We start from the raw sequence: 26,720 nt of genomic DNA, 5'->3' as shown, positions 1-26,720 counted from the left end.
CCAGCCAAGGACCCTGGCCCAAGTACAGTGGCCTCATTCCTAAGTGCAACAGTCCAGGAGACCCACTAGTGGCAGGTGGGTGCTTCTCATGCAGTTCATCTTCATGGCCTATTGCTCTACATATTTATAACATCCTGTTACATTATTGATAGTGATTAAATGTTTAGGTATTTCAGATCAATAATGACTGTTTACAAATCTACTTTATTAAAAATTAATGCTGAAGAAAAAAGTGCACTGAATTTGTGTGCAGGATTGCGTTGAGGTCGTAAACTAAGTGCTGTGTAGTGTGAAAATAAAAAATTCTTATATGCTTATTACTGGAACATGGTTTATCTAGTGCAGAGGCCTAGTTGACAGGGTAACAGTCAGGTGATGTGGATGATTTGTGGATCTCTTTGTCAGCATGTAAGTTATAGCTTCCCAAGTGAACTGCAGCATAAAAACTTATATGCCCCTTTACTTCAAATGTTCAAGAAAATATGTGTTACCAGGCTTTCTGAGCAAGTAAGTGCCCTTTTCCTGCTGCACAGTTCCTTCCTGTTAAAGGGCAAAGCCAATCTCACAAACACTCAGGGATCACTCCACTCTTTGCATGATAACCTGCAGTACAAAGTAGTAAACTCCACACTGCTTCATAAAGGTGTAGCAAAACCAAGGAAGTTTTTAAATTATGTAACACATAATAAATTAATTGCACTGTAAATACTGATCAAATTGTACTGGGCAGAAATGTGACTGAAGACAGCAGATGTGAATCCAATTTGTCCTTCTGGATCCTGCCATTACATATGCACAGTGGGAAGGGTTGAACTTCCTCTGCTGATTTTACAAGTATGAAACAACTTACCTTCCAGAACAGCCAGTCTTGTTAATAAGAGCAGTAGAGTGTGTTGGTGGGACACTTCCACCAATCAGACAATTAACACAAGATTCTCAGCTGTTGGGACTTGAAAGTTTGCTATCCTCCTAAATATTTTATGAGCAATGGCGAAAAATTTTCAGCTACCCAGGTATCCCCAATTTTTTCCTGGTTAAATAATTAAATTGCAATTCTCAATATTCAGAAAAGTCTTTCATTTAAAAGAAGACTCACCTGCTCTCAAAGGAGACATCTCCTGGGATTACATGAGTGCTTTCCTTCCCAATAAGGAACCTGATTCGATCATAGAAGAGCCTTGGAGGATGCTGAGAGAAGGGTGGTTGGCTGTGCTGGATAAGGTCAAGGGGATCAGGTGAACCCTGGCAGAGAGGACTTGAGTAACAATTGCTTTGCTGACAACAGTCAGGGTCTACACAGTCTGTCAAGCCATCTAAAATGGAAAGAATGGAAACTTCAGGAAATTGAGCAGTTCTGAGAATAAGCACATTTATTATCAGAGAGCAGCACATTTATTATCAGAGAGCACAGGAGGGATGTAATCAATGTGAAGGCATGCTGATTATGACACAGTCACATTCAATAAAGCATGCTTAGTCCAGGAGTGTTATTTGTCTGTCATTAACACTGTATCACCTCACCAAATCCCCACTCGGTAAGAAGAAAACAGAACCTATAACTAAGTGAAAAGGGAAGAGCAGCACAGTCTTCCCTGCAGACCAGGCAGAAGAAAGGCACTACATTTCACCTGTCAGTGCAATGTGATCCACACTGTGCAGCTGCTCCCTCTAACAGCCCTTTATTGTCAGCACTGCCTGGTCACCCCAGGTGGGACATCCACTCACTAACTAGACCCCAGTAACGAGGTCAGAAATTTACCCAATTCTCCTAAGTGTCCCCACTGCAGTAAAAAAATGTATTTCTTTATAGTTGTCTAACTTCTGTTTTAAGCCTTACAATAGTTTTACAAGTGGTTTAGGATATTTGCTTTTCATTTATTGGTTGCAATACCAGAATGATCCAGGAAGGGCGTAATTGTAACTACACTCCTGCAGCTGATACATGAATACACACCCAGATTCAGGCTCTATCCCAGTGACCAGACAGTTACAATCCTCTCTACAGATGTTTGCACCATGAAAGCAAATTTGGAAAGTGAAAATAAAGCTACTTCTCCTCTGTCCATTTTCAAGTATGAAAAATAGAAGAAATAATAGATTTTTTCAGAAATCTACATTTCTTCATGAACAAACTTGCAGCAACACTTGTGGGTGAAATTAAGTTACTTAAATATCTAAAGCTTAAGATGAAAATTGAAGCACTGAAGTGCATCTAAATTAAGCACCTAAATAAAACTTAAAATTGGGCTGTTGACATTTAATTGTTTCTATCAGCAGCTTAGATGTCCAAATTGGCTAAATTACATACTCAGTCAGAAACAGATTTAATAGGAGATGGTAAAATGTCCAACAATCTTCTTCAACATCCACTTTATGACTTAGCAGCTGCAGTGTTCCTTGCATCTAAAGCAAGATAAAGGTGTTTTATCCTTCAACAAAGACACTTTGTATTTCTAACAAGGTTGGTCTGAATAAATGCAGAGTTGTCACATCAAAGTATGGATCTTATTTGTGTTGAAATTGGAATGCTATAGGATCAACATACTGTTGATATTTTCAGATATTTTGTTGATACTGTCAGATATTTTCACTTCATGTTTTGGCTTTCTATGTTCTGTTTGTACCAACACTTTGAAGTCTATCAAACTGCACTTCAGGGGTGCTGGAGGGAGCAGGGGAGCTCCTGGAGTTTTGTTGTTGACTTTAATGGGTGCAAGACCAATCCCCAGCCAAGCAGCTGCTGCTTTCTCAACAGAGCTCTGTGTGAATTCTCAGTAAATGGCAGCATAAAACATTCACTTTGAAAAGAAAGCAAAAGCCCTTCTACAGAACAAACATATATAATGAAATAGGCTTTCCTGGCATCTGAAAATCCTTGCCTGACCTAGAGCAAGATAATTGCTTGGCTAAGCAAAAAAATATTAACAAATCTATCCTCTGCAACTGGGAAATCAGATAGAACATGCTAGTTTTTGTAAAGATGAGCCAAGGGCAACTGTAGATAGCTAGCAACAATAATCTAGGACCCTCAGCTCCAGCAGAGCTGGCATGGCTACAGGTCAGTGTGTACTTTCCACATTCCCCAAATCCTGGAGACAAGAGGCATTTGCCAGCAGTGGAAGAATAACTTCACAGGGCAATGTTGAGTTTATTGACTTTGAGTGTAGAAGTCACTTTAGATTCAGGAAAGCAACTGAAATCTGCTAGGAAGTCAGGAAGCTAAAACAATAACAAGGGGCCTCCAGTCTAAACAAAAGCACACGGGAAGGGATGGAGGGGTTCACAACATAAACCAGTCTTTTTCAGTGTGTTCTGATGGGAAAAAAGTGTTTTGGGTTGAAACTTGAAGAGCATGCTTGGAACTGCAAGGAAAAAAGTTGTTTCATCTATTTTTCATCCAAGGAATAAAGCTCTCTATATTCTTAATAAGAATTGAAAACCATCAAGTTACAGATGCTTTTCAGCAGATCATCCAAGAATACAAATATTAGAGAATTCTACTAGATCTGAAAATGTCATAAAGACATGGAAATCTCTGTGGTTTATAGTAGTGGCTCTGCCAGGGGAAGGGTTATTGCAGTGACAAGTCTTGTTCAAGGAATCCACAGATTTTCTGGAAGATACCAATTTCTACAAGCTCACCACTGTCTACCTGAGAAACCTGACAAACTTTGGTCTAGCAGATTTTGTGCTAATCAAAAAAAAGGAGCACTTATTTCAGAATAACAGTATCCATGGGGAAGCTATTTTGGAGTAATTTATTCCACACTAGCAATTCTGATTAACTTTTTTCCTTGTCAACAAGCTATTAGATGTGGGAACTGAGCTGACCTGATTCTCTAATATATGTAAGAAATAAGAGTGAAAGGTCACAGAAATATTAGAATATGAAGGTCTGCCTAGGAAAGAAACAGCTACAAAAATAACACTTAACTATTTTGCTTTTTCTAATAGAGTCCTCATTTTCCTCTGCTTCAGTCAAGAGCTTACATACCTGGCGACCAATACAGTGCATTCAGGCTGGACACAAAAAGAAACCAAGGGAAGGGAAAGCAGTTTTCCATCTTCCAGTTAGACTCAATTTTCCTCTTTTCTTTGCAGCTTACTTGTCAGCAACAAGACTGCCTTATAAACGCTTCCAGGTTGTGCTAATGGAGTTATTCTGGTTTGAATCACCTGCACCTGGTTTCATTTGCCTCTTCAGCCTCCCAGGGCTACAATAGGGAAGGCTTCCCATTAGGAGGGTGTGAAGTCCCAGAAGCACATCTGAACAAGTCATTTTGAGACTGGTGTGAGTCCTAACAGCACTACAAACGTATGAAATGCTGGATTCAGCAGGAACAGCTTACAGGCAACAAAGGCTACAAAGTCATCAGAGAAAGAAACTCCCTACCCAAAATATCAGTATTAATGCAAAGGAGCACAGTTCTAGGTCACACACCATCATTCATGGGCTCTCTTTCTCTCTCATGGTGTTTTTTTTAAAAAATATTTTGATTTGAAATAAATTCCCATCTCCTCTCACAACCATGTAGAATGAAAGAGAAGACATGTTAGGCTCAGAGAAGATGCTTCATGGCAGTAAGGCAAGAAGTGAAGAAGCGGCAGCTTCTCTGTGCACCACTCAAATAATGTATTTGGCCCAGACTGCTGTGTGTATTTTAGGATAATTAACTACAATTATCTGAATAATGAAAGTCCAGCTTTTCTCCAAACAACCAAAATTTGGAAGAGAAACTGACTTGCATAGAACTTAAAAATATTTTTATCATTTTGTGAAGAAGTAAAATAATAAAACACCTGTTTCAGGGCAAACAGGGCACTCTTAAGCCAAAACAAAATCTTTTTTCCTCTTTAGGCTCATTCAAGACATTGGTTTTGAATTAAACAATTTAAAAGAAAAAAAAGTAAGAAAATCCAAATCTAAGACCTCAAATGAAAACTCCTATAATTTAGCACAATATCCATCAAAATGAGCCAGGCAAACCAAGCTGGTACACAAGCTACATATGGAGGGAGGTCATGACAATGCAAATTGTATTAATAAGTGCACATGAGGATAAAATTTTCAACAAGCCAATCCTATTTGAAATTAGATTTTTAATCCAGGAGAATAACCCAGGAAAAAAAACAAAACAAATAAATCTTGTTTATAAACTATATTGTCAAATTCATGCACTTGAAAATGCTACAAATACAATAGCAGTTCTCAACCAGTGGTCACAATTTTAGTTAAATTTCCGTATCAGGAACCAACTATTAAAAAGCTCACTGTGTTAGAAAATCAGCAGGGTTTCTTTTAAATCTCAGGAGACAACAGCCAGGAGTATGAACAAACTACTACAAACAGCAAACACTGTAATTCATACAGCAGGAGATCCTTGTACACTGAAGTTTATACTGTCAATTACCCCAAAAGAGCATCACAGCATAGGTACAGACTAAAATGTATTACAGATGTGTAAATGGTTTTGGTTTGTTAATAGCATTTTAAAATTTATTTTATATGAAAGAGAGGCACATTCACTGTACACTACAGACTTATTATATAAAGTAATTTCCATTTTGATGAATCTGAAATTAGGGCTTCTCATCCTCCAGGTACTTTCTTTTGTATGCAAGGATAATGATGAACTGGGATTTTTGTTTTGAAAGTGAATTAGAAAATTAAAATATGTTTAATATTACTGCTAAAACAGAATTTACAAAGATCAACTTCAAGATAGAAAGCACTTCATAGTACTCTTCAATAATTTAAACAACCTCAAAGAGAAGGCAGAGCATGCCAAAACAAGTTCCTCTGTTTTCAGTCACAGCATTCCTATCTGTATTGCAATAGATCTCAGAACTAGGACAAGATTTTCCCATTCCTTTGCTGGGGAACAGATTTTTTCAGGAAGCCTTCTATAAGGAATGATATTAATATTTATTGGGTCAAGACTGTGTGTCAATGGAATCACACAAAGTTTTCCATCAAACAAAATACATTTTATTGCTTATACATTTATATATATATTCCTTCTTCTATATGATGGAAGGGATGTCACAAGTGCTGTGAAATTACTTCCTCAGCCATGCTTCTGCTGCAGTCATAGAAGGCTCATGTTGTCCTTGGTGCAGCACATTTTCTGATGTACACATTGGGCAGCAATCTCTCTTCTACAGGCATGATCACCTTCAGCAGCCAGAACAATTGCAATGGACCTGTGGCTATGGACCTACCTCTCCACTGACTACTATCGAGCAATATATATCTCTCTACTTTCTATGTCTAGAAAAATGCTGCACAGAGAGTGCATTTCACAGGTTTTGCATTTGAGCTTTCCATGTGCTGCAGAATACTTGTGTTAAGTTATCTTTAAAATAAAATAACAGTTGGAAACAAAACCGGCATTTTGTCAGCCCTAAGTTAATTGCAAGAACATTGAACAAGTCATATATTCTGTGCCTGATACAAACACCTGTCACCTACTTTTAAAATCCCAGCATCTCTATTCTTCTCATGCACCCTTGTAGTACTTGCAATTCATGAGCACAAATATGGCAATATCACAATAACTCACATCCCTGAAAATGGATCTGTGTCCACAATTGGTACAAATTGTCTAGATACAATTTCAGGAGGACCCAAGGACAGTAGAGAGGCACTGCATGGGAACACTGGTAAAGGGACAAAGAACAAAATGGTTCACACCAACAGTGGCGGCTTCCCTACCTCACCAGTGAAGCAGACAACAACCTGCACAGCAGCTTCTTTTCTATTAAATCACTCAGACACTTCATTAACTGGCTATGAAAATGAAAAATTCAATCAGACTCTACCTCCCATGTTGCTGATGTTAGTTATTTTAATAAACCATCCACTACCATTAAATTCTGGTGAGGAAAACATAGCTAGTTAGCAATAAAACTTACAATTGCTCTTCTTCTGCTTAAAAGTTCATTAAATGAGCAGAGCTCTCAACCTTTCAATCTTTTTTCACACATGCAGATGTACTGAAATTAACTACCTGGTTAATGTAAACGAATAGATTTGAAGTTTTATGGTAATGTCAAACCCAGAATACTACAAGAAGTGGTGTAGATGCTTATATGGTGCACAAACATGAATGCAGACATGCTCACAAACACATCCTAATGATGCACTTGCTCAGTGGCACAAAAATCTAATCTCTAGATTAGATATGTTGTGCTTAGTTTTGGGCACCATGACATAAAGCCACCAGAAAATGTCCAAAGCCATTAGAAAATGTCCAAAGCAGAGCTATGAAGATGGTGAAAGCCCTCTAGGGGAAGCCCTAAGAGGAACATCAGAGGTCACCTGGCTTGTTCCTGGAGGAGACTGAGGAAGACCTCACTGTGGTCTTGACAGTGCAACACCTGCAAAGGACAGGCACTCATCCCTCCTCTCTAGTGACCAGTGACAGGACTTGGGGGGACACCATGAAGCTGTGTCAGGGGAGGTTTAGGTTGGATATTAGGAAAAGGTTCTTCACACAGAGGGTGGTAGGACACTGGAACAGGCTCTCCTGGAAAGCTATCACAGCACAAAACCTGACAGAGTTCAACAAGTGTTTGGATTACACTCAGATACATGGTGTAATTTTTGGGGCTGTCCTGTGCAGGGTCAAGAGCCACACTTGGATGATTCTTGTGGGTTCTGTCCAACTCAGGATATTCTATAGTTCTGTAAGTACCAATGAGTTTCATTTTCACTGCTGCAGAGCTACCCAGAGGGGTGTGAGTGTATCAGTGCACTCCTGCTCCGTCCATACTGATCCAGTGAGTGCAAGCCAGAGATGGAGCTCTGAGATCTGTGTTCAGAACACTTTCACAGAAAGTAAAAAATGGGATTTAAGTGTCTCCTTAAATATTGCCTGTGCTGACTTTATTCACCACAGGCTCAGTTCAGTCTAATTAGTGTTGCCAGGAATCTAAGCAAAAGGAATCAAAGAGTAACTTCAGAAGAGACGAAGCAGCAGCAGCAACTGTCAAGAGTCTCTAATGCTTATTCATATGCATTAATTCAAAGTGCCCAAATTTTATCCATAATACATAGCAGGCAGCAGACAGTGAGGCTGTTAACTGGGAATGCTGGTGTTTATATAAGGAAACCCATCAGTGTACCTATGGAAAGGCTGTGAGTGTTTTACCCAGTGAGTACCAGCAGTGTTTGGCCTTCCACACTCGGGACAATATGAATATATCAAGGTTTTCAGAAACTCTAAGTATCCCTAGAGAGTCCTTGCTGCTCAGCAACAATGAAAACCATTCCCATCAGTATTATTTATATTGGGTAATAATAGCATATTACTTATATATGGACTCAATATCTCTGTGATGGATGGGTTATTAAAACGCCAATGGACGGGTCAGAAATACATCAATATTTTAGCAGCACTGGTTATCAACCCAAGGCTATGCTGAGTCATATATTTCCTTGTGCTGGGAAAAGCTTGGAGAATGCTACAATAACTGTCTGAAGTGACTGAAGGCATATTTGGAAAAGAATTCAAAGCTTGTAGTAAACAGCATTTTACTTAAAAACAAACTGGCAAGATTGATTCATGAAAGACAAATGATAAAAGGAGATGCAGGCAAATTTAAAAGGGAGATCTGTATCAAAGAAACTAATGGGAGTGACAGGCTGCAACTTTCAGCTTGAGACAAAGACCTGTTTGTGCAGCAGCTGGGTAAAGGTATGTTCAAAAACCAGGCAAATTGTAGCTTGGCTACAACTGAGTGGGGTGTGACCCATGAGTGCCCTGCGCGTCCCCACACCTCAGCAGTGTGTTCTGCCTCCTGCCCCAAGACACAGGCACCTTGCCTGCAAAGAGCTCAGCAGAGCTTTCTAGAGATCTTCTGGAGCTTCCAATGAAGCTCAGTTAGTGGCAGGACATGAGGAAATGACTTGCTTAGATGAGCTGAATGGCTCATCTTATAAACTGAAATAAACTCAGTTGTGACAGGAAAGAAGGAGGATAAGGAATGGGGAATTATGCTGAGGGAAGCCACAGTGAGGGAAAGGCCCCACTGCAAAGGACACCTGCTTGACTCCTTGGCATTTTTTAATGGACATCACACTGCTAACAGACTGCAGAAGCACTCCATGAGAGCAAGTGCAAACCATGCCATCGTGCATCTGTTATAATGCTAAGACCTTTCCACTGATATTTGTAGTGATATTTGAACAGGTAAACATGCCCTTAAGCCTGCAAGCAGGAAAAAGCTAACAGAGACTTATGAGCTGGAATGGGAAAGGCAGCTCTGGTACAGCCAGGGAACAAGTGCAGCAAATCCTAATGGGGCTCTAAAAGAAATTACACTTTCCCTGCCCCTGAGAATAGCTCCACATGTGTTTTATCTTACCATCAGCAGTAACTGCACCAAGGGGGTCCTGGTGCTTCAGTGGCTGCAGGACCAGGATGACTGTGAATATGCTTTTCTTTATATGATTATATCAGTCCTTAAAAAATTAATTCAAGACTTTCCCCCTCCCAAAGCCTTTGTGCTCTTAATACAGGGTAAACAACAACACTAACTCTTCCTCATGCCAATTAAATGACATTACTGAATCCTTATGGTTGGGACTAACCTGTTTTTTTGTTTTTTTTTTTTTTTTACTGTGTCACTAAATGTAGTTTTGAATTATAAAAATCTCAGGTTTTCCATCCCCAAAAGTACCATGTGACAAATTAACTGAAAAAATAACGTGAAACTACACAAAATTATCCCTTTGTCTAAGTCCTAAAATTAGATTTTGTTTGAAATTATAATTGCTGAACTTTACTGCAGCTTTGTTCCTTGGTGGTGACCTCCTCCTCATGTACTTGAAGTACAATAGGACTGAGATATAAATGTTTGATTTTAACACAAATGGAATGATTAAGATCTTTGCTAGGTGAGAATTCCATGATTTGGCCTATAAAAGGGCACTTAATTATCTCTTGGGCTATGTGTCACTGACTATGTCACATCCTAAGGCCTTAGGAAGCTACCACCTGTCAGCTGTGTTTAACTCACCTGAGCTGCAGGGGAAAATACTATTAACTTCCATCCTGATGAACCTACTCCAGGTGTTTAGCTTGGTGGATGAAAACTTGCTATGCCACCATAATATTCTCATGGTCTAAGGCTCAACCTCCCAGCAAACAGGACTTAGGAGGTAATGTCACACCTCCTTCCCACTTCCTGATTTTCCTGCTGTGTTGGTATACAAACCCTGAAACACACAGCTTCTAATTTATTCTAACACTGGTATAACTCCAATGACTTTAGGGGAATTTTTCTAATTTATACTTATGGCAAATTAGGTCCTACAAACTTCATATATATATATATTTGTATGTATATATACATATATATATATATATATATAAAGAAAAGTGGTTATAATATGTAGATATAATTTTCTTTTCTTATAGAAAATTGTGAAGAAAATTTAATTACATTTAGCCCATCTGTAGTAGTCAGATTAATTAAATATTTCTCTCTGCACTTATCTCTAATTTTAATGTCAACAGAGCTGTCCTAGTCCATGTTATGTTCCCATTAAAAGGGAAAAGAAAATTGCTTTTAAAACCTGCGGTGAAATGATGTGAAGTGTCTGCCTTAAACTGACAAATTCAAGGAGATTTAGAGTTAAAAGTGCCAACTCTTCCAATAACTCAGTGTTATTGCAGAATATAAAGCACCCAAAATCACAGTACAGGGCAGTTTATACAGAGCCAGTTCACAGAGAGTATCAGAAAATGCTTTCCATACATTAAGGCTAACCAGGGTTTCAGTGGGCAGATCTAAGAGTGCAGTGAGTCAGAGGCTCGGGCAGCGGGGGAGAGCAGCGACAGATGGGAGAGCACAGGGGGCAGGGACACCAGCTGGGGGACCTTGTGTGACAGGGACACACTCCAGTGCAGGAGAGCACAGACAGTGGGCAGAGACAGGACCTCTTGGAAATAAAGTGGAAAAGGAAGGATATGAGAGGAATAAGGCAATTTTGAATAGGGTTCAGAAATGAGGAATGTCCTTTGCCAAAGGACAGCAGGGTCTTAGAGGCCACAGGATACAAAATCAGAAGGTCTCAAAATATATCTGTAAATGAGGAATCATCATTGAGTCAGAATGTTTCTATTGAGGTCCCACAGTGACCTCAGTTCTTGGACCTACATCAAGCTTAATTTATCAATGACCTAGAAGAAAACAGACAATCATCATAGCAAGCTTTGCCCCTACAGTCAAGTGTAAGATCTCATCCAGGACACTGATATGGTCTTTAGGTGTGACACAATAAGATAATATGTATTTTAATACAACTCAGTGTACAATCTAAGAAAAAAGAAATTAACCATGTTTGGGGCTGATCATATAATCATAGAACTGATGGGTTGGAAGGGACCTTAAAGATCACCCTGTTCTAAGCCCCTGCCATGGGGAGGGACATCTTTTGCACTGTTGCAAGTTTCTGAAAGCCTGACAAAACATGGCCTTGAATCCACCCTCTGCTGCACAGCTCTGAGGATGGGACAAGCACACAGTAAAGGATGGTAGCAGGTGAAGGAGAGAAAAGCAATAGTCCTTGACTGTTCAGTAAATGAGTATTCCTAAGACAGACAGGAAAAATAATTAACTCTGAGAGAAACCAGTCAGGAATATTGTGGCTTCTCTCCCACTGGCAAGTTTGAAATAGAGCTGGATGTTTTTTCTTAAAAAAAAAAAAACAACAAAACTCCAACTCTTGTATTAGAACAAACTATTGGAAAGGAAGCAGAGACCAATGTATGAAAGAACTATGTTTTCCCCAGCAAACCTAAAACTTATGCAACCTTAGAGTGAAATCAAGATCACAGAGGACTGAGGGGAGCACTTAGTGCCAAATGCCCTTATTCAACTGATAGAAAGAAGCAAATGATTATTTCAGTACAGGGCTCTGTTTACAGTACTTTCCAGAATCTCTTCTGTGCACTTTCTACACTAGTCTCCTCAACAGTCTTTCAAAAGTAGGTCCAGATAATTGCAAGAACTGGGCTGTGTCTCAGTAGAAATATTAAGAGAGACTAATGTTAAAAGCAACTGCAAATGTGCACTTTATTCTTGCATATATATAAAATTAATAATAATAGAAGTCTAACTGGATGCATTTTGACAGGCACAGAGGTTTCTTTCATTTGGGTTTCTCTTGGCTGTTATTTCTGAAAGACTGACAGAATTATGAGGAAGAGTGGAACGGAGATACAGGAAATTACTTATTACACTTTTGTTTTGCTTTGCTTTTTATGAGAAGAAAAGCAAGTAGTGGGATGGTAAATATGGCCACAGATATTTTCTGCCTTCAGTAGCATCCAGCTCAAGGGTCTGTTTCCTCACTGTGTTACTTCAGATGAAGTCAGTGGAAGAACTGTCTTGAGCAAACAGACAAACAATGACATTTTGTGATAAAAAGGAAAGCATACACCAAAACTATGGATTTAAATGGCAGTCAAGAATGTGACAGATAAACAGAGACACATGAATTATGTATCATACCTCCATCATTGTCCAGGTTATCTGCACACACCATTTCCATGACAACGTTACATCCCGAGCCACTCCAGCCCACTTGACAAACACAATGCCACCCATTCTGATCAAGAGTGCACCTCCCATTTCCATAACAGAGACCTGGGCAACCATCTAAAAGAGAAAGTATGAAAAAAAGCTTTCATGAAGGGATATTTTCTCTTATTTTGCAGTTGCAATTATTCATTAACATTCCTACTTCTAGCACTATACTTACTGCCTTCAAATGTTCACAGCTTGAGAGCCACTTACATTTCTGGCCAAATATGGAAAAATCCCCAGCTTTGTCCTTCCCTTTGCTTGGCCAAAAGTAGTTTTTCAGTGAGGAATAAGGATTTTTAGTGTTTAATATCTTGTTTACAGGAGTAAAGTCATGATATAAAGTTCTGAAGTCATGTCCATCTCTTTCTCTATTGAAAAATAAACTATAGTTCACTAACAATATCACACACATAGTCAAGATTTATATCAAAGATGCACACGGAATATATTGTCTAAATGACAAACTGGCATCTGTGGACCTAATCCTACACATTGCAGGGAGTGGAAGTGACCTTTTTATTCTGTTCATAAATACTCATCTGACTGAGAAAAAGCCAATTTGATTTATACTACAACACACTCTTCCCACAGAAGGCAATTGAGGGAGCACTGCCTTCCTGTTCCACTCCCTTCCTTTAGAGCTGATTCCAATAGGACCAACACATGCCCCTTGGTGGTGCTGATTCTAGATCAAAACTGGACCAAGGGCTGTAGCATCCACTCAGTTATAGACTTGCAAGCTCTGAATCAATAGTAATTTGGACATTCGCATTTAGATTTCTTGCCTGTAAGAGTGAGAGAGGAATGGTCTCTTGGATGTGTACACTCATGTCCATCTGCTTGCATGGTGCAGTGCCAGCTCAGACATTTCTCAGATCCTCACCATGTCACACATGGAGCCAAAGGACAATGGATAAAGCTTGGCAGTAAGATTGACAGAGTGAGTGGCATCACTTCTAAGCTGGCTCCTTTCTTTTTGCCAGCATGGACATACAGGGTCTGAAAGCCCCTGTGCACCTGATACTGATCATCAACACATAGGTGCTATCAGAGAGAGGGTTTTTTTGAGAAGGAGAGAAGAATCAGTGCCTGACAGCCCCAAGATCCTCCAAATGGAGTTTGGAGGAGCCAGTTGGAGAGTCTGGTCTGTCAGGCTGTGATTCACAGCCCCACATGCAGAACATTTCCTGGTAACTTTACATGAGACACATGATCTCCCTCCTCTCACCCTTGGCACAGTTTATCAATCACATCTGCAAACAGAGGAATCAGAGAGTCTGACTCTCTTACTCAGAAAAACTGGAGATGGGTGGCACCATTTTCTCACACTGAGTTATGGAAGATGCTACTCCAAAACAACATGAACTTGGCAACCACCAAAGATACAGTAAAAGCCTCTTCCAGGGAGCTGGGGGAAAGGGCAGGATGTGAGAGCTCTTTTGGGTAATGTGGACGTTTTTCCACTTTCAATCACTGTCCTGCTGAATTAATTAATTTCTTGTACATTATTATATTTTGCTACTGTGTATGGTTACCCCCTAAGTCTATAAATGCAACAAAATGAATGCTTAGGTGCTTTTATTATTATCTAATTCCAAAGAAATAAAACAAGAAACAGAAAACAAGCACTGAGATCTTTCTGAACTCATGGTTATTTTGATGTTTCAGTGAGCAGCATTTTTGGGAGGGGCTGTGCACCGCTGGTGTGGGGCAGGCACAGGGAGTGCTGTCACACTGGGAAGGTTCTCACACTGACATGAACGAGCAGGACCTGCAGCAATGCACGGGAATCAAATGAGCAGCACCAGACACAAAGCAACATCAAACTTAACTCTTGGATCATATGATTTGAAGAGAACTAGATCACATCTGGCACAGACAGCTTTAGAAAACAAGAGCATTGCTCTAGCAAAAGAAATTTACTTCAAGCATAAATGACAAAAAAGTACTTTTTTTACTTCTCATGGGAGACAGTATCAATACAAGTCCTCAGCTCTGGCATTACTTTGGATGGTAAACAAGACCAAAAAATGGATTTGCCTAACAGAACATCAGATGGCCCTGTAAAACATGTTTACATTGGTACAACTTTGCAAATGAGTTGAGCACATTACTTATTAAAAACTGCACTTTCTGCTGTAAATCTCTGTGTGTGCATATATATCTGTATGTATTTCCATAAACAAATGTGTCATCTATTCTGGGAACCTAGCAGTACAGAAGCTCAAACAAAATGAGTAACAGAAAACACTCCATTCCCAATACTTTTGTACATTTTCATTACTTTTTTTGGAATGCTGATATGAAAAACTTACCTTGAACAGCATCTAAGTAGTGAGCTTAAAAAAGAAAAGAACAAAACTGAGATGGATCAAACTTCTGTACCAAATGAAAATACATTTGCTTATGGCTTGACACCTGGGGGTTGATATAAAATGTCTCCCTCTTCCTGCAGGCAGACCTATTCCTGCTGCTGTGACCAGAGCATTGTGTTTGTGATCGTTCTCCATTTGATGACAAGCGTGCAGGGACCACACCTGGCACGGCCTACAACGTGAACAGCAGGTCTTTTTATCCCTTCAAGTATTTTGGTCCTTCTCTGGATTTGCTCTAAACAATCTTCAGAAAATTAGGCTGCTCCTCCATCACAAACCTAATTCTTGATTTAGTAAATTCTAGAGCCAGGGAATTGAATTATCTTAAAATGCTCCAGATAAAGATAACACATTTTAGATTTTTTTTCAAGAAACAAATGTGAGATCTTTTGCTGCTCATCTCTGACAATTAGATAATAATTTCACTTTGGGACATTTTAGGGAGAAACTCTCTTAGACTTTTCAAAAAACTGTTGAATTTCTTTAAAAATAAAACTATTACACTTTAATAGTAGACTTAATGACTTCTAGAAAGATCCGAAAGCTTTACCTTATTAGGAATATTGTTAGCAGTCAGCTCTAGGAAAAATACCATTAGCAGTAAGTAAAATACGTAAATCCTCAGACAGAAAGGCAAGAGATTTAATGCAAGAATTATGTAATGTAAATAATAGCTTTGTTTCCTCACACCTTCTACTTTTTAAACATTTTTTTCCTTCCTGACTATAACATTCAAGTTTGAACACATCCCAAAGATATGTTAGGACTGAGCTATCTTTCCTTTCTGTGTTTTTTTTAAATTAATCTGTTATTTCCTCTACACAGAAAGCTGTGCCACGGTGCTATTCTGTGGGACAAACAGAGTGCAGAGGCACCTTTTTTACACCTGCCTAGATTCTGAGTCTCAGTTTTTCCAAACAGATTTCAATCAGAATGATGGTTATCTGTATAGAACTGGATTAAGGTTTTATGTACTTCATTTCTTGAGGTACAAAAGCCCCTTACCGATGGTGCAGTGGTCCCCTTCCCATCCTGGGCTGCACTCACACTTCCCATCCTTGCACTGCCCGTGCTCGGCGCAGTGGGAGTGGCAGGTCCGCTCTTCGCAGGTGGGTCCCACCCAGCCCTCCTCACACTGGCAAATCCCTCTGGAGCAGACACCGTGGCTGCCACAGTCCAGGGTACACAGCTCTGCACAGAAAAACAAAAGTACAGCACGTGGAACAGCACTTCCATACTGCAAACAGACTTTGCATCAAGACTAATTCACTTCTGTATGAATGTCACTCATCAGCTGGATCAAACATGGGATTTTATCACTCAGTACTGACCTTATGCAATCTGGCTGCCTCCTTCTTTAGCAGTTACTTTATCATTTATTTATTTGGGGTGGGGACTGCAAATGTTGGCTTTGCAGAGGGTAGAGTAATAGGTCTGAAGCAGACAAACAATGACATGAAAGAGTCTGTATCTTTTGACTAATTCTTCTAAGACTCAGTTCTAAAATCTCTTACAAACTCAAATATTGTGAACTGAATTAAAGGATAAAGTAGCACATAAAATACATATAAGCAAACCAATCTTATAGATATTCAAATGTCTGCAGTGATGACAAAATGCCCTTCACTTGTAGGACAGAGAGCCACCAGAAAGGGAGTAAGAGATGAGGCAAGCACCTCACTCTGACAGCAGCATGCAACATGACATGACCTACAGGCCATTCAGATCCCCCCAGTTCTAAAATGGCTTTCAAGGATTCAGACTTTTTTTTCCTTCCTGACCTTCATGAGTCAACTGCTAAGAAACCAGGAAAGCTGTTTCAAGTAATACCTCCTTCATTGCCCTTGGAAGATTTCTCTACCTGGGCTCTGTAGAACAGCCCTGATTGTGAAGTGGTATCAAAGTCCTGAATTGTTTCAATACATCACCATAGGCTAATTGCAAGTCTGCTTCTAGGTATACTAAAGTTGTTCTGTGAAAAGAATGGTTTCATTATAGAAAGGTTCCATGTAGTTTGAATTTATTTAGAATAACTATTGTAAAGATACAGAATTTGCTTGTTATCCTTTAATTAACCTGCTACAGAAATGTCTCCTCCTTCTTCCTCTCAGAAAGCAGCTGATAGCACTTAAAGTATAAGCCAAGCTCATGTCTACTCCCATTTCAAATGTCAATTCTACATATTTAGTTGTGGCAGGATTTTTCTCTTGACAGATTTTAAACAATGATCATTTAGATCTTGGAACTATTGTATATAAGCATCCTTAAAACCATTTGTAGTGACAAATGCTGTCGCTTACATACCAAGAAAAGTTTTTAAAGTTTAAATTGAAATCTTATCTTCCAATCATTTTAATACAAAGGAAAAAGCAGCACAGAACTGGAACAGCACAGTGACATCAAAGACATGCTGGGCTCTGTCTTGAGTGAGAGCTTAGCCCTTATTTTTGGTAATAGCCAGGGTGACAGCACAGTGCACAGTCAAAAGGATGGGTGAGTGACAAACTGCAAGAGCATTGTCCAACTCAAATTCAGAAGCAGAAGGCACAGTAAAGAACATCACACAAAATTCAGTAAAAGCAACTGTAAAGTATTGTCCTTAGGAATGAGGATATGATTCTATGATATTCCTGAAAAACAATATGTAAGACAAGAAAAGAGACTGCTCTATTATATTCAAATGAAAAACTGTGCTGAGTCTGGGGCATTATACCTTAAAAAGTCTTGATTGCTGCCTGCTGATCACATATTCATCTACTGCTTCATGCCTTGGATTGCCTGCCTGCAGGTACTGGAAAGGATTTCTTCCCCCTTGCTGCATAATTTGTCTTGGCTGTTTTGTTTGTTTGTTCCTTGGAAACCTGGGAGATTGCTTGGAGGACCATAGGAGGACTTGCTTTCTTATTCCATTGGTACTGAAGATGTCCAAATACTTGCTCCTATGTATAGGAAGTGAATTGATCCCACCAGTTCACAAAAGCATCACTCCCAAGCAGACTGGCAGAGGATCACTGGTTTTATTTGAACCTATTGTTCCAGCTTGGACATTGGTCTACTCGTAAAATTAAATCTAGCAAATACTTTAAGAATTTAGGCTGCTAGAGGGATGTGTTTGATCTCCCCATATCTCCCTCTAGTTCACTATAATTATTGCTTATGATATTTTACTTCAACTGGAGAAGATTGTTAAGAGGATATTAATAAATATTGTGTAGTTTACAATATACTGAGCTAAGTGGAACTGATGGTCAACTTGACCCTCTGGATTGACATTCTACTACACAGACTTTTGCAGCTTTGGGACTGGCTTAGTTCAACTGATTCCAAAACTTCAGGGAAGACTGTAGGCATTGGAATACAGAAGTGGCAATGGCTGAAGTGGGGAAACCAAGCAATACAGAGAGCTTCTGACCCTGTCAGGAGTGCTAACAGCTCCTACACACTGTCTGTAAACAGACCCAAGAACCAGCTGTGGAAAAGCTTGAACACATTCCCACACATGGCATGCATGGCTGCACTACCCCACAGAATCTGATCATGACAAACTCATCTTCCAAACAAACAAAAGAAATAACAGCATGGAGGTGAAGGCAATGTAGGCACATTCCTACCACAGGGACAGGGATAGATCTTGCACACATCTCCCTTTTAAAACCAAAAAATTAAACGGACCTTAAACTGTTAAAAAGTTTTCCACTGTTTTCCCTACACATGGAATAAAATGTTTAAACATAACCTAATCTTTAATGAAGTGGAGATACTAGATTACTATCTTATAAAAAATACCCTAGGTCAGTATATACAGTATTCACCCATAAGGCTACTTTTTGTTTTGTTCTGTTTTCCAACACAAGATCATACTCGAAATTAACTTACCTAGTTATTGCATTTCCTGCTAAAAATTAATTTTTCCCCAAAATATTGAGTCTGAATGTTCTTTAATGAAAACCAAACCAAATTTTGTAAGCACCAGATGCAATGATATGAGGCATCTTAGTTTGGACCAGACACTTTCCTCAGCTACCCTAGCTGACCTGCAGTTCAGCCAATTCACACTTTGTCATCACTGAGGCAACCTTGAGACTTACATTCTTTTTGGTGATTTCATAAGCCTTCAGAAGTGCTGTTTACCATGATAATGTATTCTTCTGCCAAGCAAATCCAAGATTCTCCACAGACTTCTCATGCAAAGCAAGGGAAATCAAGCCTAATGTCATCTTATTAATGCTGTGGTAGTACATGCAGCTTTAATCCACAGCTAATTCAAACAACTAAGATCAAAAAAAGGATTATCAGTTCAGGTTGTCCTGCTTTTAAATGCAAAACTATTTCTTAACTCCTCCTGCAGATAAACAAGCCCAGAAACCTTTGTGTAGCAGGGAGCCACATTAGCATTTGTGTTTGTATTGAGGGCTTCTGCCAGAGACTGGACAAAATGAGATACTCCATTGAGTGCTCAGGGACCAACTGCAATGGGAAATTATACAGTAACTTTAACTAGGTAAATAGCTTCAAATAAAGCTGATGTGGCAAAAATTCACACAGAAGTGAAGGTGGAGAGCAAGTCATACAGCTGCTCAGCTCATGGGAGCATCTTCCTCCTTCCAAAGCAGTTGGTCCTAGAGGACACAGAAGCACCACAAAATGCAGCAGAGCCAGCACAGTGGGGAAGGGCTCTGCTTGGGTCAGTGCAAGCAGCTGAGACAGCCAAAAATGTCTTCTCTGACTGAAATAGCTACTCAACTCCTCCTCCTCCTCTCCATCCATCTTGTGGCTCTGCGATCCCTGCCTAGTGCTTAGCATGGGAACACTGGTGAGATGATTCAGATCATGGAACTGTCAGATAATTATTCAGTTTATTTTCCTGGGTTAATACCTGCCAGCTAGCTGAGCTAAATCAGCCCAAGGAGAGATCAAAGCAGCCATACAGGCAGGATGAGGGAGGAGATGCAAATCCCAGCCTGGACAGAGACTGTCCTGCTGAGGAGCCACAAGCTGTGCCATCATCTCACTGCAAAGGACAAGAGCAAAGAGATGACTTCTGTAAGGTAACAAGGGAGGCAGGTGACAAGAGGAACAGTTTGGATTAGTTGATTCAGGGATATTACATCACAAGCCTTTACTTGTGCTGCTCCATTAATTGCCATTCATTCCTGCCATGTACAGTGCCACGCTCACAATACCTTAGCTCCTTGACCATGCTGGTGTTTAGGTTACACAAACCCATCTCTTCACTGCCACTACTCTGTGTCACAGTTTAGTGGGACCTACACCTGCCTGCCTGAGCTCTAGGCAGACCTTGTGCAGCAAGCTGGGCTTCAGGCTGGTCTGTGGCTGAGACCCCACTCCTCAGCACATGTGAATTTTCAGGGTTCCCAGGACACCGAGTCACCCAAATTCACAGTAATTCATGGCCCTGTGGCAGTTTTTGTACCTGTACACTTTGAAATTCAATAAGGTTCTCTAAATGTAGGCCTGGAAAGTCAATTTTGGTTTTGAAAAAAGCCCAGGCATGCAGAGTCACTGTGAGCATCGTGCTGGCACAGCACTGGGGATGGCCTCAGCTGACCCCAGCAGCTTCCCTCAGACTTTCATCAAATACAGTTTGCATCAAATCTGAAATTCCAAGTCCTTAGACTCACACCAATTAATGAAGAAGAGACTTAAAAAATGTTCAATTCAGTCTAGAATTTTTACTGACATGCCCTTAATTCTGAATGCTCATTATTTCTTGGAAAAAGGCAAATGTGAGCTGTGAACCATTATTTGTACATATTCTTGAGGAGGAGACAAATAGTTGATCATTCCTGAGCTAATCTAAAAAGCATTAAAAATTCACTCCACACTCTTCATTTTAATTATCTAAGTCAACAATAAGTTCTTTCAAATGTGTTTTATAATAAGTTCCTACTTATGTGTTATGAAAAGGGAAATTACAGCTAAATATTTTATAATTTGTAATGATAGGGAAGATTTTAATGTTAATTCAACATGTGTCAGAAATAACTCCTAGAAAATCATGCCAAGAATACAAAACTATATGTAAACAAAAGTGGCCAAATACTATGAAATACTCATTATACTTTTGTTCAGTGGTGAGTCTTGTTCTACAGACAGTCTAAACTTTCAGTATTATATTAATAATTTTGCTATCCATTTTTTAATAAGTGGTTTTCCATAAAGATTAGAAATTAATCTACCCTGACTTTCACCCAATAAGCTTAACTGCTAGAGGCAGCAAAAAAAAATCACCTATCTAGCCCTAATAAAGAAGTTTTTTCAATTTAAATATACATTACATTTAATAAGTTTGCATGATAATTTCAACAATGTTCCTGAGCTTTTTAAATTACCTTCCTGCTGTGTCCTGGAGACAACACTGTTCTAGCTTTTATTTTCAGCAACTGACTATATTAATATAATTTTTTACACCACAAGAAAGTTCAAAATATGAAGTTTTAGGAGTTTCAAAAGCATTTGAGCTTCTTTTTTTTTCTTTAAAACCTAATGGAAATTTGTTCCCCTTAAAGAAGGTTACCTAGGAGTGCACAGTAGAGCTTTCATGCAGACATCGAGTTGTACATATCTGTACTAGAGAGATGTTATTTTTATGGACAGCTTATCTTATTTTCCCAATTCACATGAATTTCTTTGGTAATCTGGATGTTAACTGCATCTGATCCTGGCTTTCCCAGCAGTGTCACAGAACCTTGGTTAGGTGTGTAATTTTGAACATTGTTAGTAAGCCGCAGCTATGCCAATAAACCATCCCTGGAAGTGTTCAAGGCCAGGCTGGATGGAGCATCCTGGTCTTGTGGAAGATGGCTTTGCCCATGGCAGGGGAGTTGGAATTGGATCATCTTTAAGATCCCTTCTAACCCAAACCATTCTGTGACCTATGATCAAGCAAGGGACAGCTTTTTTAGGGGCAACACAGCAGTACTACACAGGTTATGCCAGTGTCCAGCGGGACCGGCTCTTCAAGCTTGAGACGGAAATCAAAGGGATTTGCAAATGTCTTCAAAACATTAATGCTGAGGTCCTCCTCTGTCACCTGCCAGGTTTTGTGAACATGTTCCCTTTGGAAAACTGAAATCAGGTTCCTATGTGGAGAGGCAGCAATGGTGCATTGCCCATCTATTCCCTATCCTCCACACCACTGAGGAACATGTGATGGGAACTTGCCACAGAACTTAATGTGAAATTTAGTACCATAAGAAATAAATCAATACGATAGATTATCCCCAAATGACTGATCTATTTTAACATAAATTTATGAAGAATACAGCTGCAAAAGACTTCAGAGGATCATCTATTATCATTTCAAATTAAATCATACCTGGCATCCCTGAAAGCTCCCAGCAACAGAGAGCAGGACTGTACTATGACAGGTAATTCATACCACTATCAGACCATCTTCACAAAAAAATATTCTCTCAATCTGAGTTTCTCTTGCTGCAACACTCTTCATGCATTGCATGCTAATATCTGACACTGAAATATATTAAAGGTCACCTCACAATACCACAACAATGTGCTACCGTTGTGTGAATAAATTCAAAGCAACTCTTTCTGCAAAACTATTGCATTGAATTTATTATCATATATCTTTCCAAAATAATTTTCACAGTCATTTCCAAAGATTCTGCCCTTGCCCAAAGTGGGACATGGTGGCCCATCCCAACAAAAGACTCGAAGGGTGAGATTCATCTCACCTGACCTGAAACATTTGTCTGAAATACTTTTCTATTACAGTCTGTTATCAGACTAGAATGCTTAAATTTATTCAGCTATTGATATTTATCCTTTCTGACACTGTCATGAAGCAAGACTGTAGCATGCATATAAAACTACGTTAAGCGAAAGAAGAATTATTTGGGAAAAAACTTAAGGAGAAAGCAAGTCCAACTCTAAATTGCATCTGCCCTCATTTCTGGCTCTGAACAATGTTAGAGAGGTTCATAACATATTCCAACTACTTACAGTTTTCCATGAATTACACAAATATGGACATGCCTTAGCCCCCTCAAATACCATTTCTTTCTTGTGTCTTCTTGATGTCTTCCAATACTTAAATTCATATTAAGTACCCTCTTTCCTGCATGATTACATGACTGATAACCTGTTTCTATTTTCTCTTCAATAGATCATTGGGTTTTGTTATGAAATGAATTAGTGATTCCAGAAAATAAGCTTTTGTGTGGTCTTACTAGCATTTAAAAAAAAACAAACCAGCACAGCTGAAATCTGAGTAAAGGACTGGCCCAGGCACTCTTTATGTTTTGCTCAGTATTATTTCAGGAGCTGTTCTACCAGGAGGCAAAGAGGCATTTCAGGAGGCCGGGTCTTCCTCAGAGAGACAAGAGTGGCAGAAAAGAACTACTGAATAGCCAGTAATTCAGAAAATAAAGGGGGGGGGCAGATCTAAACTTCACACAGCCCTGACTTATTTGGGATAAGTCAAACACAATTATTGCACAACCACAACCATCAACTATATCTACCAAAGGTAAAACTTCCCCATTCCCCAAACATTACTTCATTTTAAACCTTCCTACTCTAAGTTCTATGTAGAAAACCTGTCTGGTGTCTTGCCTTGCAGTTACCTAACTGCCTTTCTTATCTTCTTATCACAGGCCACAACATATAAAATAAACCCACTGCAACTGAAATGCCATATCCTCACTGTTTGTTACTCACAATGCTTCACTACCCATAAAGTGGTGGTTTTAATTGCTCTCTGGAAATAATCCTTCCATCATCTCATTGAACTTATTCTTGATGCATTAGGTACTCTATAAATAACTCTTCTAGCCTCCAGTAGGAAGGTTACCATTAGCACTACCGTGTATCACAAAATATATGAATGCATTGCATTTAAAAAGCCCTTTTAGGTAGTTTCTGATAATGCTACATCTATTTACAAGTATCTTTTTGAAACAGGAAGCCTCAATTTGCTTGAAAATTTATTTGTGTAGAAAAGTAATCAGTGGACAGACAGAAGGGTCTAGAGGGCAAATACAACAGAGGCTGGGGAAATGACAGAGCAACTTTTTCCTCTTCTGAGATCTTTTATCAAACTTTTTTCACCCAGCTTTATTTTTCATCTGATGAAGATTTTCTTCCTGATCCAAATCCAATTTATATATATATAAAACCTCACTCTATATCGATTTTGCTGGGGTTCAAAATGGTATTTTTACAGTACAAAAATTTAATCAATACAGCCTGAAGAAGCTGGACTGGTAATGGTAAACATACTAACAGATATTTCATTTCAGGCAGCCAGAGCACTGAAAATTGATACCACTGAAAAGGATTCCTCATTTGGCACTGGGAACATCTCTGTTTACCCAGCCACAGCACTGGTGTAAAGGAGAACACAACTATGCTGGGCTTGCCACACAAGAGACTTCAGCTGCAGAACTTGTCTCTTTTTTAGCTATGATACAGGTTGGCAGGTTGGACGAGACCAGTGTGGGCAATGTTTAAAATAAATGAGCAGAAGTGTAACTTAAGAGCAAGGAAGATTAGACTGACACAAGGGCAAGGAGAAGCACAAAGAAATCTGACCAAGACATTTTTAAAATATTGTTACCCAAGTAAATGTGGAGTTTCCTTGTCAAATTTGGTCCTGTTTTATAATTTGTCTTCACTGTTTCATTTCAAGTTGTACTTGTAGCACAGCAGTGAGATGTCACTCATCACTGGAGACTTACACTCTGATTAACAAGCTCTGAAATTCTCTGCAACACCCCAAGAAACACAAGAGGAAGTGCTGTGCAACGTCTACCTTGTTGGATATTTTGTTTGATCAGGAGACTGGTATGAAAGCAGTCCAGAACAATCTGTCATGAGCTGTGATGAGCGAGATGAAAGCAATGCCTTTGTGCTCACTCACAAGGGGAAATGCAATTCACAGCTCCTTGGACTGAAAAGCCAGTTGTGCAGGAAAAATGGGAAATGTGTTGAGCAAGTGATAGACCACAAGAATCAGGGAAGGCATGAGGCCTGTGATAACCACGAGGAACATGGAGAACAATCATGGCTTTGTGGGGAAAAGGGAAATAGGCAAAGAGATGGCTCAGTAGGTTCATACACTGTAGCTGTCTCACAGGTACAGCCTGAACTAATACAGCATCAAAAGAAAATAAAGGTTTTGAGACACCTATTTTCAGCAAAAGTTCACCAGATTGTCTGAGGGGATCAGGATATGTCTATATAAGCAATAAATCTTCTGTGGTACACAGAACAATGATTGTTAACACTGATTCAGGCTCTGCTGAGAATACAAAGCTTTCCACAATTATTCAATTACTAAGTTTGATTAGTGATATCCAGTAAAGAAGTAATGTTTATTTAAGCATTATTTGCGACAAATAGGAACCATCTTTAATTCACTGGCTTACAGGATGACCTTTGGATATGGGTCCACTCCCAAAAATTGTGCTGGTCTGTGCTCTGCATGTTGGATGTACTTGCTGACTTTAGTAATGAAGATATATTTTACTTATCCTATTTGAAAGAGCTAAATATGCTGAAATTGGCAATACTTCTCAAGGTATAAGAGGAACAGCTATTCAGATTCAGCTGTGTAAAAGCAATTGCAGCCCAAAAGTGACAGAGATGCCATTGCTGCCCAAATCAGACACAGAGCTGGCACTCAGAAGGAAAGGGGATAATGATCTGCAGAACACACATCTATGCACTGGGACTGAATGCTTTTAAAAGGATGAGATTTTTATCTTATTTTTTACACTGAAGAGCCAGTCTACATGGACAGATGGAAATCATGTTAAGCCTGGAAAAGAGAAGCTTCAGGGTGACCTGACTGTGGCCTCCCAATACCTGAAGGGAGCAAGGATGAGGGAGAGGAACAGTGGACAAAGGCATATGTAGTGATAGGACACAGAGAAATGGCTTTAAACTGAAAGAGAGTAGGTTTAGATTAGGTAGGAACAAATTTTTAACTCTGGGGATGGTGAGTCACAGACACAGGTTGTCCAGAGAAGTGTGGGTGCCTCATCCCTGGAAGTGTTCTGTGCCAGGTTGGATGAGGCTCTGAGCAACCTGATCTAGTGGAAGATGTCCCTGCTCACAGCAGGGAAGTTGGAGGGTGCCTTTAAACCCAAGTCATTCTGTGATTCAATGAAAGAGTGAATCAACTAAAATAAGGCTCTGTGTGTTCCCAACAATCAGTCTGTATGACAAGAAAAACTATTGTGAGAAATCAAAAGTCATTACCAGCTTCTAAGTAACATCTCAAGTTCACAGGCAAAAGCAGATGAAGAAGCTGGCCTTGCTTCCTCCCATTTTAGCACAAATAAACAATTCCTTGGACAAACTCAGCAGTGAGGCATAACAAGCTCTTGCACAAAACCAAGGAACACAGCCTCAATCAGCACAAGTTCCACAGCGCTCAGCATCTGCCTACGAACACTGTGTCCCTCCACAGGCAGGGAGCAAATGTCCCTGGGCTCACAGCTGAGCCTGGGCAGGTGAGTGCAGACACAAAGCAGCTCCCAGTAAATAAACCATAACTTCCTCTGTGTCAGCAGCACAAACAGAAATAGCAGCATGCATCTGGCAGCTGCTCTCTGCCCGACTGCTGCCAAACCAAAGGTGCAGCTCATGACTTGCATTTTTTCTGTGGAGCCTGGTACCAGCTCCTCAGAGCTGGCAGAGGCACCACCAGGCTGGCCACCCTTTTTCAGGGCATTTTTGAATTCAGCATATGGGGGACCAGAG

General features: G+C 39.7%; 1 protein-coding gene across 2 annotated transcripts in view; it reads right to left on the bottom strand.

Annotated features, from left to right (window-relative positions):
• The window catches only part of TENM1 (teneurin transmembrane protein 1), a 661,862-nt gene that overhangs the window by 83,933 nt on the left and 551,209 nt on the right, over nucleotides 1-26,720 (bottom strand). For both annotated transcript variants that reach the window (XM_036401914.1, XM_036401915.2), the window contains 4 exons: nucleotides 15,978-16,163; nucleotides 14,913-14,936; nucleotides 12,523-12,669; nucleotides 1,097-1,313 (listed from right to left, as the gene is read on the bottom strand). In XM_036401914.1, the coding sequence (XP_036257807.1) occupies nucleotides 1,097-1,313; nucleotides 12,523-12,669; nucleotides 14,913-14,936; nucleotides 15,978-16,163 (574 nt within the window). The remainder of the gene's footprint in view (nucleotides 1-1,096; nucleotides 1,314-12,522; nucleotides 12,670-14,912; nucleotides 14,937-15,977; nucleotides 16,164-26,720) is intronic.

The sequence above is a fragment of the Molothrus ater genome, chromosome 14 (genome assembly GCF_012460135.2).
Source record: "Molothrus ater isolate BHLD 08-10-18 breed brown headed cowbird chromosome 14, BPBGC_Mater_1.1, whole genome shotgun sequence".
In the NCBI taxonomy this organism is placed as follows: Eukaryota; Metazoa; Chordata; class Aves; order Passeriformes; family Icteridae; genus Molothrus; species Molothrus ater.
This window is presented reverse-complemented; position numbering and strand designations above follow the sequence as displayed.